Consider the following 16,543-nt stretch of genomic DNA (forward strand, 5'->3'; position numbering starts at 1 on the left):
AAGAGAGAGAGAGAGAGAGAGAAACAGACTCTTAACTACAGAGAACAAACTGATGGTTACCAGAGGGGAGGTGAGGGGATGGATGAAATAGGTGATGGGGATTATGAAGTGCACCTGTCGTATGAGTGCTGTGTGATGTATGGAAGTGTTGAATCACTAAATTGTACACCTGAAACTAATATAACAGTGTAAACTAACTAGAATTAAAATAAAAACTTTAAAAAGTGAAAAAAAGAACTTAACAGGTCTGGGGCACCTGGGTGGGTGGCTCAGTCGGTTGAGTGTCCGACTTCAGCTCAGGTTATGATCTCGTGGTTTGTGGGTTCAAGCCCCACATTGGGCTCTGTGCTTACAGCTCAGAGCCTGGACCCTGTTTCAGATTGTGGGTCTCTCTCTCTCTCTGCCCCACCCCCAATCATGCTCTGTCTCTCTAAAATAAAGAAGTGTTAAAAAAATGTTAAAAAAGAAATGAACAGGTCTGTCCACCATTACATAGAATAGATATTATTAAATGTTTATAATAAATAACTGAAAATCTATGAAGAAGAAAAAAATACCAAGTGCTTAAAGAAATAGAGACATCAAAACCACAGTGGTAAGCTACAGTTGGTAATCCAGTTGACTCTGAGAATTTCAGGCCTGAATATATTCCAAAGGACTGCACACTGAAGTTTTTTTTATGTTTGTTTATTTTTGAGACAGAGAGACAGAGCATCAGTGGGGGAGGAGCAGAAAGAGAGGGAGACACAGAATCCGAAGCAGGCTCCAGGCTCTGAGCTGTTAGCACAGAGCCTGACGTGGGGCTTGAATTCAGGAATGGAGAGATCATGACCTGAGCCGAAGTGGGACTCTTAACTGACTGAGCCACCCAGGCGCCCCTGCTCACTGAAGTTTTAACTCACATATTGTATAAAGAGATGTGGTATCCAAATAATGCTGCAACAAACATAGGAGTACATACATCTTTTCAAATTAGTGTTTTCATTTCCTTTGTGTAGATACTCAATAGTGGAATTATTAGATTATATGGTGTTTCAATTTTAAATTTTTTGAGGAACGTCCACACTGTTTTCCACAGTGGCTGTACCAATTTACATTCCTAACTAATAGTATATGTGGGTTCCTTTTTCTCTACATCCTCTCCAACACTTGTTATTTTTCATCTTTTTTATTTTAGCCCTTCTAAGATATAAGGTGATATCTCATTTTGGTTTTGATTTGCATTTTCCTGATGATTAGTGATGTTGAGCATCTTTTCATGTGTCTGTTGGCCATCTGTAGGTCCATTCTTTGAAAAAATGTCTACTCAGGTTCTCTGCCCATTTTTTTAATTGTATTATTTATATTTTTGGTGTTGAGTTGTAGAAGTTCTTTATATGTTTTGGATATTAACCCCTTATTGGGTATATCATTTGCAAATATCTTGTCCCATTCAGTAGGTTGTCTTTTTGTTTTGTTGATGGTTTCCTTTGATGTGCAGAAACTTTTTATTTTGATGTAGTTCCAACAGTTGTTGTTTCGCTTTTGTTTCCCTTGCCTGAGGCTGAATAAAAAAACACAGGAAACAGTAAGTATTGGCGAGGATACGGCGAGAAAGGAACTCTCGTGTACCGTTGGTGGGAATACAAAGTGGCATAGCTACTGTAGAAAACAGTATGGAAATTCCTCAAAAAGTTAAAAATGGAATTACCATATGATCCAGTCATTCCACTACTGTATTTACCCAAAGAAAATGAAAACACTAATTGGAAGATATATGCACCCCTATGTTTATTGCAGCATTATTTACAATAGTTAAGATATGGATGCAACCCAAGTGCCCATCAATTAAATGAATGAATAAAGAAGATGTGGTACACACACACACACACACACACACACACACACACACACAATGAATTATCACTCAGCCATAAAAAGGAATGAAATCTTGCCATTTTCAATGACATGGATAGAGGTAGAGAGTATATAATGTTAAATGAAAAAAGTCATTCAGAGACAAATACCATATGATTTCACTCATATGTGGAATCTAAGAAACAAAACAAAAGAGCAAAGTGAAAAAGAGAGGGAGAGAAACCAAGAAACAGACTCAACCATAGAGAACAGACTGATGGTTACCAGAGGGGAGTTGGATAGAGGGATAGGTGAAGTAGGTGATGGGGATTAAGGAGTGCACTTGTCGTGATGAGCACCAGGTGTTGTATAGAAGTGTTGAATCACTATATAGTAAACCTGAAACTAAGATTACACTCTTAACTATACTGGAATTAAAATTTAAAAATAAAATTTAAAAAACACTGAGACACCTCTTTTCACCCACAAGATTGGCAGGATTTTTAAAAACTGTCCATGTCTAGATATCAATAATGTGGGAAATTACATTTTCATATATGACTGGTAGGACTGTGAATTATAACTTTATTTGGGGGCAAAAGTCTGGCTATCTATTAAAAATAAAAATATGTATACTGTGACTTAGAAATTCCAGTTTGAGGTCAGTGAACTTCAAGATAGGTCAATAGAAACTATCCAACCTACAGATGAGAGGGAGAAAGAAAAAAATGTGATGAAAACATTAAGGTATGTGGGACAATACCAAGAGGTCAAACATTCTTGTAATTAGAGACCTGGGAAAGGGGATAGAGAATAGGGTAAAACATTTATTTAAAGAAATAATGACCACAATCTTTCCAAATTTGTAAAAACAAATGTACAGATCCTGGAAGATCAGTAAACCCCAAACAGGATAAATATGAAGAAAATCACAGCCAGAGAAAAATAACCTCCAGGGGAAGAATAATTCAATGGAATCAAAACTCAGCTATTACGAATGCCAGAAGATTGTCAAATAATATTTGGAAAGTACTAAAAGGAAAAAAAAAAACACCTCTGAACCCAGAATTCTATGTCCGGCAAAATTAGCCTTCAAAAGTGAAGACAGGGGCGCCTGGGTGGCGCAGTCGGTTAAGCGTCCGACTTCAGCCAGGTCACGATCTCGCGGTCCGTGAGTTCGAGCCCCGCGTCGGGCTCTGGGCTGATGGCTCAGAGCCTGGAGCCTGTTTCCGATTCTGTGTCTCCCTCTCTCTCTGCCCCTCCCCCGTTCATGCTCTGTCTCTCTCTGTCCCAAAAATAAATAAACGTTGAAAAAAAAAAAAAGTGAAGACAAAATAAAGACATTTTCAAATAAGATAAAATGAAGAGAATCTATTTCCAGCATACTTGCACCATAAGGAATGCTAAAGGAAATTCTTCAGATTGAAGAGAAGTGATCTGAATGGAAGTGCTGCATTGGTAATAAATAGTAAATAACTAGGTAAATATGAAGGAATATTTTTCCTCATAATTGTCTAAAACTACATATGACCATTTAAAGCAAAAAATTATAGCATTTTCTTATGTGTATTGGTAAGTATATAGATGTAATCCATATGGAAATTATAGCATACAGGATAGGGGGGTGATAGATGTGTCTACATCATACATAGCAGCTGGGGCGAAGGCCAGTATAATGTTAGTGCTGTTGAGGCTATGACCTCATCCATATCTACAGGTAAGCGAACTTAGATGACTGAGGTGACACTTACCTTTAGGCAATCTCCCTGAGTACAAAGGACTGACGTCAGTGATTCCATGAGGGTAGATGTTATATGGTCGGCTTGCTTGATTTTTAAATATAATCTGCAAGTAAAAGTGAAATAGAAGACCAAGTCTTAAAAGGGCCAGGATCAACCAGTGTGGCCCATCTCCAGAAGACAAAAGCTGCCTTATGTCCATACTGTAGGGGTTTGAGCCCACATAAAGCTCAAAACATTTGTTCTTTCTGTATAACTGCTCAGATAGTCACTTAGGTTTTTCACTAAAGGCCCCTTTCCATTTCTTTACAGTTATTTCACTTGTTCAGGAAGTATTCTTTGCACCTTCTCAAACTAATTGAAATTGAATGTCTGCTGAGGACACTGCTTCTCAGCCTTTTCCCACCATTTGGGCCCTAGTTCCCCAACAGCTGAGAGGAAAACAGTGACTCAGGTGATAAAATTCTTCACTGAATGAGCAGGGACGACTAGGATGACAGCACTCTCAACTGCCCCAGGATATATGCTGGCAATCATTCCCCTAGCTTAGGGCCCCCTGATATACATATGAAGGGTCTCATGACTACTAAACGATAATAAATGGGAGTTTCCCTAGCAACAGCTAGCCCCTTAAGGTCCTGGAAACCTTGTTTCCAAAATTTCTTAGAGACTTACTCTATCCCTGACCCCCACCGAACCTGAGGGTATATAATCAGTTACCCATTACAACCCCAGTGCAGCTCTTCCTGCCCACAGGTCCTGTCCACATGCTTTAATAAAGTCACATTTTTGCACCAAAGGCGCCTTCGAGAGTTTTCTTGGCCATCAGCTCTGGACCACCCCACCATCACCCTAAAACTTCATTACTGTTAGGTTGTCCTAGAAATTCACCTTCCCACTTACTTGACTAATATCTGCTTCCAGATTCTCACTGTCAAGTGCTTCTGTTTTCACTGAGAAAAGAGAGTACTCACCCTCCCGCCATCAAATCTACCCACCTATGTGCATATATGGCCACATTCCCTCCTGCGAAAATCACCTCCTATCTAATGACAACATCTCTTCTGTTGTACTACTACACAATAAGGCTGCAGCATCTTCCATTATGAAAACTTCCTTTTGGAACAGAATAGTCACTTAACTGACTAAGCCACCCAGGTGCCCCAATATACTCATATTTTTAAAACAAATTTATAGTCCACATTTATCTGTGTAACATTTATGATTTTTAGACGATCATATCCATTGGAGACAAGGCTAAATTATGAAGCTTTTAGATACTCAAAATTCTCCAGACTTTGTCTTCTGACCCAACCTTGTATCTCCTCCTCAACTTACCAACAGTGTGTCTCCAACTTCTCCATAAAGTAAAGGTCCTAGGATTCCTGATTCATACTGAATAGCTTCACGAGTCTTAAATGTTTCATCTGTGTATGCCATAAATCGAACTTTTTTGTACTTCCTACCAATCCGCTGAGGACCACTGTTCAAATATAGATGTTTATAACTTCTGCATGAGACACAAATAGATGACATGTTGGGATGCAGAGTTCTAGGTAGGGACAGGTGGCTAAAATCCAGCTCTAAAACAGCTCATGAGATTTAATCAAGGGAAGGAGGGAGAAAAATACAAGTATCCCTGATACTTAGCTATGTTAATAGGGCTATATTATTTGATTCCATATCTGTACTTAATCCCAACCATGGCTTGAGGATTTGTTGTTTTGAATAATTGGGAAGAACTTTTTGAAAATGAGGAAGAGTTCATACCAAGAGTCAAAGGTGCTTACCTGTCAATGGGGGTGGGGGCTGAGGGAGCATAGTCCCAGTCCTCCTCTTCGGCGGCAATATAGTGGATCCAAGTTTTAGGATGCTTCTTGGCAACTGAGCGGATTTGAATAAAGGGAGAAGGGCTGTCGCCATCAAACCTAACCATGTCCATGTCAGAATCATAAAGATCATCATCATAATCTTCCTCTTTTTCATTAGTTTTCATCCGTAGCTGGGGTTCCTCTGGGCAGCTATCTACTTTGACATAAGCTTCCATGCCATCTGGAGTCAGACAAATCAAACAATGTCAGATTCCTACAAGACTCTGGCCTTCAAGACCCTCTCCTAAGTGTTTTCTTCTCCACGCCAGTACTCTTCTTTGCCACTCTCCTACAGGGATTACCTCCCCCATAGCTGTTCCTTGCTGCTTTCTTCCTATATGGTCTTCGCACTCACTGTTTCCCTTCAGCCAGACTCTCCTCCAATCTATGTTTTATCCCTTTTCCAACACTCACTCATTTGCTCTTACAATATATATGAATATTTCCCTTGTGGTATTGGCTCTGAGCCTATCACTCCCCAACTCCCAAATTATAAACGAGCAGACTTGACACACTGAGTATTTTCAGCATGTGGTTGCCTAGGTCAGACCAACTCCCCACTCCTCCAGTTACCTATGATTTCTATATGTATTCCATTGAATCATGATACAAACCACCAATTTAATAAGTTTATCAGGAAAAATGTCAGTATAGATATAAATTTCAAGAAACATTCCAAGTTCATAAAAACATGGAAAGGTACAACTTAGAGCGAAGGAAATATGTCATATATTTTAAGAGCATGTCTGTCTGTGACTAGTTGCGAGCCCTAAAGCAATCTCATCTCTGGCTTTAAAAATGTGGATGGCAATACCTCCTTCCCAGTCTATGCCACAGGCTGTTCTGAAGCTCAATCCAAAGAAGGGGGGCCTGTTTACTGGGTGATGGGGAACAGGGTAGCTCTCAGGAGCGGCAGACAGCTAGTCTTTAAACTAGTTCATGTGGCTTCAAACGTTATTTATTCTAGGTCTACAGATTAAAAGTTTTATCTGAGGTCCAACAAGACAAAGCATTTTTCTGCAAAATGTGGATTAAAATCAGTGGAAACAAGTCAAAATAATAAAACCAAACATAAACCCTTCAAACTAGATAGTGACCCACCTGCATACAAATAAATAACCTATTCCTGTTGTGTGCCCAGTAGGATAACCTTTGTCCCCTAATGTCTTATCAAAAGTCCCCCAAACATGATGTAACAGATGGGGAAAAGAGGTCCCATTCTTCATCATTATAGAGGACTATGGACAAGGCCACTCACTGAACATAAGGGGGAAATAGTGGAAGTGTGGCAAGATCCAATCTCTTCTCCAAGGCAAACAAGGAATCTGAAGAGAGCATTAATACAAGAGTGGTAGGAACAAACGAGTGCTGAGTGCTGTTAGACATGAAACATTAGGCCTCCTCAACATGTTTCTCCAACAGCCCTCAATAGCCACAAGAGGGGACTAGGCAAGGAGTGATGTTACATTGATGCAAGTTGAGGAGTTAGTGGAGTAAACACACAAGACGGCAAATGGGGGTGGGATGATCGTGTTATATGAATTTTCACAGGCTGTAGCTCCCAATGAGGTTACATTAACAATAATTTGAAAGTGTAAGCACTGTTGCCCCAACTCACTTAGACGGGACCTTTGGCCCTTCGCAAAGTCCTCATCAAGACATCTTCGAAAACCTCATGTGGTGTGTCACCTATGTTTGGTAACTTCCACTCGCAGCACATCACCTCCTACCAGGTGCTGACAGAGCACCTCCGTGTACACCAGGAGTGTGGGCTTTCATGCTGAGAACTGCAGCATCATCTTGTCTTTGCTATTTACTGCTCTCGGCATCACTACTGCTATCCTACAACCTAGGTGACTTATTTCCTTACATTTCTCATAAAACATCTCTTCGGCCATGACCTGCAATGTCTCTCTCCATGGTATTGAGGCCTAGTTAATGGGATCAGGCTGGGAAACCAATACTGTACTGTCTTCCTCCCTTTCACCACAGCATCCATTCCTAAAATATCTCCCCTCCCTCTATCATAGTCATTTAGACTAAAAATTCACCAGTACTACTAACACTCAAGCCCTCTTACATTCAAGGTGAAATCTTTACTCTGAAAACTGACAACTAGGGCATCTCAGTTGAGTTCTAACATAATCTTATACTGGACAGTGGACACTAAAAGAAGAGCTGAATATGTATAGTACTCATTCTTAAGATCAACAGATATTACCATGCTGGTGGGAAGAGATGTGACAAAACAGTAGAAACTGGCCAAGGTCCATCAGGAATGTCTGAGCAGTGAGGAAAGTTATTGGTGAGATCTCCAAGGAGGCCTGGCGGTGGTTTCTGATGAGAAATGTGTGACCTTCAAGAAAAATTGAGTGCACTTCGGGGGTGGTGCCCATTCCAATCACATGCCAATAGACTGATTTCTTGTGGCATCCAGTCAGACCTATAAAGTAGAAATAAGATAGTTATGGTCAGCAAGTAGAGAATTTGAAAGGAAAAATGCTGTCTAGGATAGGATGGACAAACTGACCTTCAAATTTTATTACTGACTTGGGATAAAACTTTCCAAGGAGGCTAGGGTACTGCCAAACCAACAGCTCTCGCCAAGGTCACCCACCAGTGAGTGCCATGCTGCTAAATCCAATGGACCATTTTCAGCCACCTGCACCTGTTGACCATTCATTCCTTCTTGAAATTCTCTTCCTCCCTCGATCTCTGTGCCAACACCTCTCTGGGCTTTGTTCCCCTGTTGTTTAGACAGCTCCTTCTGTCTTCTTTCCTGACTCCTCAGTAAATTACAGATCACCTAGGATTCACCCCTAGCCCTTATTCTCTTATTGACCAATATTTTCTCCTTGAAAAATATCAAAATTATTCTTTTTACTACGCTCACTTCTCACATCCAACCTGATACCAGTTATGGCAATATAATTAATAACACTAATATTTACTGAGCACTTATTTTATATCAAACACTATCCAAACTATTTTACAAGTAACTCATTCACTCCCTCCAGTAACCATATGAATGTAGAAACTATTGTTGTCAGGAGAGGAAACCAATGCCCAGAGAGGTTAATTAACTTGCTCAGATTGGAACCCAAGCAGCCGTATGCTTAGACTCACACTGTTAACTACTAGGGCACAGTTTTCTCGTATTTTGGCTCCCGAATCTTTCAAATATATCTATTTTTCACCATCATCACTATCCCCACCATCTTAATCCAAGCTAGCTACCATTATCTCTTGTCTCCGTGTCAAGTCCCAACTCTCTAGTAAGTCCTAGAAAGCCCTGAATGGTATTGCCAATTTAAGTTTCCTGCTTTTGTTTGTGACCTGTTTGTCCCAGGGGAAGCTTAAACATCTTCTCTTTGTTCTCTGAAATTCCACAAGCATAATTTTTTGTGGGAGTCTTTTTAAAATTTATGCTACTGGGAAATTTTTATATGAGGACTCAAATACTTTCATCTATCATTTCTTTGATTTCTGAAATCTGTTTTAAACTGTATTCTCAATCTCTTTTCATTTTCATTTCTGGGAGATTTTCTCTATTCTAACTGCCTTCTATTGAGTTTGTATTTTGAAAACCATATTCCTCATTTTTGTGAGCATACCCTTATTTTGTTATTTCTTTTTCATAAAATCCCATTATTACTTTATTGATGCAGTATCTTCTTGAATCTTTATGAAAATACTAAGTAGACCTTTTGACAAGTTTTGTTCAGTTCTAAGGATTATCTCTTTTTCTTCTGGGATTATTATTTTATTTATCTCTGCATATCCCTTTCATATTTCAGGCTTTCCTTAAATATTTGTCCATCCTTGGCCCCATCTATTTTAAGCAAAAGGAAAGAGAAATCTGTGAGCTCTGTGTACATGGGCAGGCCTTCATTTTTAGGTGACTGGAAAAAGAATCAGCCACTTCAGTTTAAGACCCCACCAGACGCCAGAATTCAGTGGGCTTTCCTCTGGGCATACGGAGCTGTCTGAAGACAACCAGAGGAGAGAGCTGTGGTGGTGAGTGAGGAAGATCCTGAGGATTCTTGAGCACAAATGGACATACCTGGCAGAGACCTGTTGACATAGCCGTTGACCGTGTGCATTTCATGCTGGGCCTGAGCAGATGAGTGCCAGCTTTTTCCTGAGGAGAGAGGAGGCAAATACAAGGCTAGCTCAGTGTCTGTCTCACAAATGACGCTCCATTTCTCCTTCCCTCCGTCCCATGCTGTGAGCAGTCTTTGCCCCCAATCAGTAAGAAAAAGGGAGAAGACAATTACTAAGAGGCAGACATTTCTTGTTCAAATTGATGGTCTCTTCTTATATTTGTCTGACAGTAGATGGGAAGGGATGATGACAAGTGATAACGAGAAGGGAGAATATTGGTTAGTTTGTGCCATGAGGATTTCACTCTATTCATTCACTGACTTATTTGAAAGGGAGCAGACAGGGGTGCCTGGGTGGCTCCCTCGGTTACAGTTAAGCATCCGACTTTGCCTCAGGTCATGATCTCGTGGTTCGTGGGTTCCAGCCCCACGTCATGCTCTGTGCTGACAGCTCAGAGCCTAGAGCCTGCTTCGGATGCTGTGTCTCCCCTTCTCTCTCCCTCTCCCCTGCTTGTGCTCTGTCTCTCCAAAATAAATAAACGTTAAAAAAATTTTAAAAAGGAGCAGATGAAAATCATCGTAGAAAAGGACTCTCAGTCCCTGTCCCTGTCCTAATTGCTTCATTCAGATTGTAGTAATGAAAACCCAAGAACCTGAAAGCTTGCCTACCTCCCCTCTGAAATTAATGAGTGAAAGCACTGTAAATATTATCATGGCACAGCCATCTCCCTGAAGTTGCCCCTTCGTATAAAGGACTAGCAGCTAATACTGAAACTTTCTGAAGCACCCAGCCTTTGTGGGTAATTCTCCTAAGTTCATTTATCTGTTCATCTACTAATTTCTTCGTTCATCCAAACGCATTTACTGAGCACTTCTGAGTGCCAGGCACTGAGGACAGAGAATACACTCTGCCTTCAAAGTGCTTACAATTTAGCTTAAATAGAGAAGCCAGCAATTATAAGTGAAGAGTAACGTCATAGAGATGAGAACAGGCTTTTACAAAACCAGAGAGAAGAAACTTCACTTCACCTGAAAGGGAAGGGATATAATATTAAAGTATCAGGCAATGATGATTTAGTATGATAAGGAGGAAACTCCTTTGTTTGACTTTCTAGTGGTGTTTTGAAGATGATTATTTTATTGTTTTTTTTTCAAAAAAGGTTGTGAAATATTATTTGAAGTAGCTAATATAAATACATAGTTGCATTTGCTCTGTTTATTGTAATGTATACTAAATTAATGCAGAACCACAAAGACAATTTCACTAAAATCTACTCACAAATTTGCTTTCTGTGTCCTTCATTTCATCTATGTAATATTGTGCTTAAAAAAAATTTTTTTAGCATACATGACATTTTATTTTCTTGATGAGGGGATCTCTATTTTCTTCACCAGAATTGTCATTAATACAAAATCATCAGGGTTTGTATACCAAAAGTTTTCTCCAGGACCTAGTAAGCCTTCCTGTTCAACTGCATTTGTAAATAAACTTGCTGATGCATTAAAAAAACTGTGGAGGGTCCCATGGGTGGCTCAGTTGGTTAAACATCCAACTTTGGCTCAGTTCATGATCCCACGGTCCGTGGGTTCAAGCCCCGCAGCAGGCTCTGTGCTGACAGCTCAGAGTCTGGAGCCTGCTTCAGATTCTGTGTCTTCCTCTCTCTCTGACCATCCCCTGCTCGTTCTCTCTCTCTCTCTTTCTCTCTCTCTCAAAAATAAATAAACATTAAAAAAACTGTGGAAATATATAAAGAGGCATCTAACCCAGACTGGAAGGAAAAGGAAAATCTTCACTTGGTGTGAAGGTGCAGACAGGCTTTCTAGGCAGAGGACACAGCGTCAACAAGGATCTGGATGCAAGAAAACACAGAGCATGTTGCAGGGCAATATAAAATGTGTTCAGCGTGGCCAGCACCTGCACAGTGAGGCAGGAAGAGGGGCCCAGTGAGGCTAGACACATCATCAGTAACAATGGAACGTCAGGGGACAGAAGACAGGGAGACTAGTCAGGAGAGAGATGATGGGTCCTCAGTTCAGAAGAGGCTGTGTAGGAGGATAATGGCTCTATTAGCAGGAGGAGGTAGCAAAAGTTCTGATACTACTGAGGACCTACTCTGTGCCACATAATGTTCTAAGTTACTTAATTGAAATCACTTACATAATCCTCACAACTATCCTATGAAAAAAGTACTATTATTTTGATTTTAAACTTAAGAAAATTGAGACACAGAGAGGTTAAGTAATTTGCAAAGGTATTTAAAAGTAAAAAAGGAAGATAAGAGAGGGTATACTCCTAGAAGCAGACAGTCAATGCTGCTTGCCAAGAGCAGAGATGTGGGGGAAATGGGGAAATGTTGGCTAAAGGCTACAAAATTTCAGTTTTAGGATGAATAAGTTCCAGAGACCTAATGTACAGGCATGATAACTATACTTAATAATACTGTATCGGACACTGAAAATATGCTAAGAGAGTAGATTACAGGTGCATTCATCACACACACAAAATAGTAACTATGTGAGGAGATGGATGTGTTGATCACCTTGACTATAGTAATCACTTTATTATCTTCTGTATATCAAATCATCATGTTGTACCCCTTAAATATGCACTTTTACGAACATTTCCTTTAAAAGACACATGAAAAGATGCTTAAAATTACTAATCATCAAAGGGACGCCTGGGTGGCTCAGTCGGTTGGGTGTCTGGCTTCGGCTCAGGTCATGATCTCACAGTTTGAGTTTGAGCCCCGCGTCAGGCTTTGTGCTGACAGCTCAGAGCCTCAAGCCTGCTTCGGATTCTGTGTCCCCCCTCTTTCTCTGACCCTCCCCTGCTCGCACTCTCTCTCTCTCTCTCTCAAAAATAAACATTAAAAATGAAAAAAAATTACTAATCATCAGGGAAATACAAACGAAAAGTGTAATCACATCAAAAAGACAAGAAATAACAAGTGCTGGTGATGATGTAGAGACAAAGGAACCCTGTTACACTGCTGGCGGGAATGCAAACTGCTGCAGCCACTCTGGAAAACAGCGTAGAGGTTCCTCAACAAGTGAAACATCGAACTGCCCTATGATCCAGTAATTCCACTTCTGGGTATTACCCAAAGAATTCAAAAACACTAACTTGATGGGATACATGCACCCCTATGTTCCCAAGTATAGATTCATACATGACTGGATAAAGAACATGTGGTATGTATGTATGCATGCATATATATATATATACACGTATGTGTATGGGTGTACATATGTGTGTATATATATGTGTGTATACCCACACACATATATATGCACATGTGTATACACACACACACACATGATATATAAAACTTGGCCATAAAAAGGACGGAGATCTTGCCTTTTTGCAGCAACATGGATGGACCTAGAGAGTATTTCAGTTATGTTAAGCGACATAAGTTAGACAGAGAAAGAGAAATACTATACCATATGGGTTCACTTTTATGTAGAATCTAAAAAACAAAACAAACAAAGCAGAAACAGACCCACAGACACAGAGAACAAACTCGTGGTTGACAGAAGAGGGTACAGGGATGGGTAAATGGGTGAAGGAGGTTAAGAGATACAAACTTCCAGTTATAAAATAAATAGGTCACAGGGATGAAAAGTACAGCACAGGGAATATAGTCAATACTCCTGCAATGCACTCATCATGGTGAGCATTTCATAATGTATATAGGTGAATCACTATGCTGTATACCTGAAACTAATTTAATATATGTCAACTATACTTCAATTAAAAATGTTTTTAAATTTTAAATAAAAAATACATAAAATTTTCTAAAAAAAGGAAGAGGTATTTAAAGTTAGAACTAGAAGTCTCTGTTGATGGATTTAATGAAACTCAGGTTGTATTTTTTCTTGAAATTCAGTTTTCTCCCCATCTCTTTCATTCCTGAACAGTAGTTTATGATCTTTCTATAATCTGGACAATAGCAGCCCTCATTCTCGAGTACCAGATTAAATTAATATATGTGATTTGTTTCAGGAGCCCAGGATTCAGACTGCGGCTCACTCACCTTCATCAAATACAGCAAACAGGAGTACAAATTCATGCAAGGTCTGTGTCCTTTCTTCAGCCAGACTTCCTGAAAAAGAAGTGAGAATATTTGTCTCCTATTACAAATCTTATCACAGGAAATCAGCACGAATAGCTGCTTTGTCTCTTGGTCTCCTGTTAACTTTACATAGTGTTGCTTCTTGGTGTCAGGCCTTCTGTACCAGTTTTTGTAAAACTGTTTGGGGTAAAGCACTTTTTTTTTCATTTCAAATTTGTTCCAGACCAGTACTTTTATAAAACATAGGAAAAACAAATTACTGAGAAAATGAAATTAAAGAGACATACAAAATACAAGTCCATATAATCATATTTCATAAATATGTATGTGTTCAGAACTAACGGAAAAGAGAAAAAGAAAAATTATAAAAACTGTAAATACTGTTCATAGAAACTGTGCACAGAGGCAATTAATATAGTTTCTATTATACTTTTAACTTTTTTAACTTATGCAATTGTAAATACACAAAGCATTATGACCAAAATAATAATTATCAATAATAAACACCTATAATCACAATTTAAATCAACACCATGTATATCAATATTTAAAGTTGTTAATGTTACAAATGAACTTGCTTCATGCTTTAATTATTGAATTTGTCAGTTGTCTTTGTTAGCATTATATTTCTTCACTTGATTGGGAAGTTTTCTTAGCAGGCTTCTTTAAGCGGGAAGATATTTGTTTATGACATTTTCATTTCTCCTTGTATCTTTGACACTTGACAGTAAATCTTAGATTGGACAAAGAAAGTAACTCACCCATACAAAATTAAGATATGGGTAAAGCTGTCTAAAAACATCTTAATTCTTTTTATTTATTTTTAAAACAATCAAATAGTGAAATTGACTTTTACTTTTCATGTTTAAGTCATGAATCTTAACACAGGTATGGATTCATGAAACCACCAACCATCAGGACACAGAACAGTTCCAACATGCCTCAAAACTCCCTCCTTCTATCCCATTATAGACATATATATATAGTCATGTATACAGAGACAGTCATATATATGGTCATATCCTTGGCAACCACCGATCTGTTCTCCATTGCAGTATATTTGTATTTTTGAGGTTGTCCTATAAATGGAATCATACAATATATAACCTTTGGAGATTATCTTTATTACTCGAGATAATGCCTTTGAGATTTATCCATTTTGTTGAATATATCAGTACTTCATTGTGTTTTATTGCTGAAGAGCATTTCATGATGTGGATGTACCATAGTGTGTTTAACCAGTCATTTGTTAAAAGACGTTTAGGTTGTTTCCAGTTCTTGGCCATTACAAATAAAGGTGCTGTGAGCATTAATATACACATGTTTATGTGATTGTTAAGTTTTTATTTCTCTAGGGTAAATACTCAGGAATGGAAATTAGGTGTATATTTAATTTTATAAGAAACTGGTTATAACTGTGACATCAACTCCAGGGTGTATGGGTTTTTTTCCCTACCACCAAGCAATTCTGTAACACCAGCTGGGTGTCCAACAATTTAACTTAATTCTGGTGCTATCTCTCTGGAGATGGTGTAGATTCCCACAAGTTAAGGGCTCAGTTCTATGGGACTCCCCTGCACCCACATGTCAGATGCCAATCGAAAGTCCAAATCATCACCTGTGCTTCTGACCCACCTCTATAGCTCAGAGGTTCCAACAACACCTTTCTTGGGTTCCATTAATTTGCTAGAGGAGCTCACAGAAGTCAGAGAAATAATTTACTTACTAGATTACCAGCTTATTCAAAAAGGATACAACTAAGAAACAACCAGGTGGAGGAGAGGTGTAGGGAAAGGCATGGGGAAAGGATGCAGAGCTCCCATGCCTTCTCCAGGTATGCCACTCTCCTCAAATCTCCTGGTGTTCACCAACCTGGGTCTCTGAACTCCGTCCTTTGTGGTTTTTTATGTAGGCTTCATTACACAGGCACAATTGACTGAATCATCAGACATTGGTGACTGAGCTCAATACTCAGCCCCTCTCCCCTCTCTTGGGGGTGGGGGTGGGGTCAGGGGGGTGAGACTGAAAATTCCAGCCTTCTAGTCACTTGGTTGACTCTGTTGGCAATCTGCTCCCATCCTTAGGTGTGTGGTCTAAAAATCACCACACTAACGTAGCAAAAAGACATTTTTATTGCTCTCATCACAGAAAATCTCAAGGGTTTTAGAAGCTCTACCAGAAGGAGATGAAAACCAAATATAGATTTTATTTAAATCACAGTATCACACTGCCAAACTGTTTTCCAGAGTGGCTATGCTATTGTGAATCCCCACCAACAACGTATGAGACTTCCTGTTGCTCTGCATTCTTGACAGCATACTTAATTTTAAAATTACGACATTAGGTATTCTAATAGGTATGTAGCAGTATTTTGTTATGGTTTTAATATACATTTCCCTAATGACCAATGATATCGAGCATCTTTTCAGGTGTTCATTTACCACTTCTTTGCTGAATTATCTATTCAAATCTTTTGCCCGTTTGAAGAATTGCTTTTTTTCCTTATTGTTGACATTTGAGGACATGTTTTAGAAAATAAAATAAAATGTTTTATACACTATGTATATATACATATATAATACATATATAAAACGTATAAAAATATCTTGGCTATTGTGAATATATATATATGCATATATATGTATATTCCATTAGTAACATATATATTACATCAGTCCTTTGCCAGATATATGATTGGTAAATATTTTCTTCCAGTCTGTAGCTTGTCTCTTCATTCTCTTAACAGTATTTTTTTTTATTACAAAAGCAAAAGTTACTAGTGTTGATGAAGTCACATTCATCAATTTTTTCTTATATGGACTGTTTTCGGTGTTTTCTCACCGAAAACCCTAGGTCAGAAAGATATTCTGCTATGTTTCCTAACAGTGTCATGGTTTTACATATTACATTTAGAACTA

The 16,543-nt window shown here is 38.9% G+C and overlaps 1 protein-coding gene across 4 annotated transcripts in view; it reads right to left on the reverse strand.

Annotated features, from left to right (window-relative positions):
• Window positions 1-16,543, reverse strand: part of F8 (coagulation factor VIII) — a 130,643-nt gene that overhangs the window by 69,643 nt on the left and 44,457 nt on the right. For all 4 annotated transcript variants that reach the window (XM_045472199.1, XM_045472196.1, XM_045472198.1 and 1 more), the window contains 6 exons: window positions 13,587-13,655; window positions 9,510-9,587; window positions 7,668-7,889; window positions 5,366-5,627; window positions 4,914-5,085; window positions 3,588-3,681 (listed from right to left, as the gene is read on the reverse strand). In XM_045472199.1, the coding sequence (XP_045328155.1) occupies window positions 3,588-3,681; window positions 4,914-5,085; window positions 5,366-5,627; window positions 7,668-7,889; window positions 9,510-9,587; window positions 13,587-13,655 (897 nt within the window). The remainder of the gene's footprint in view (window positions 1-3,587; window positions 3,682-4,913; window positions 5,086-5,365; window positions 5,628-7,667; window positions 7,890-9,509; window positions 9,588-13,586; window positions 13,656-16,543) is intronic.

This window comes from Leopardus geoffroyi, chromosome X (genome assembly GCF_018350155.1).
Source record: "Leopardus geoffroyi isolate Oge1 chromosome X, O.geoffroyi_Oge1_pat1.0, whole genome shotgun sequence".
NCBI lineage: Eukaryota > Metazoa > Chordata > Mammalia > Carnivora > Felidae > Leopardus > Leopardus geoffroyi.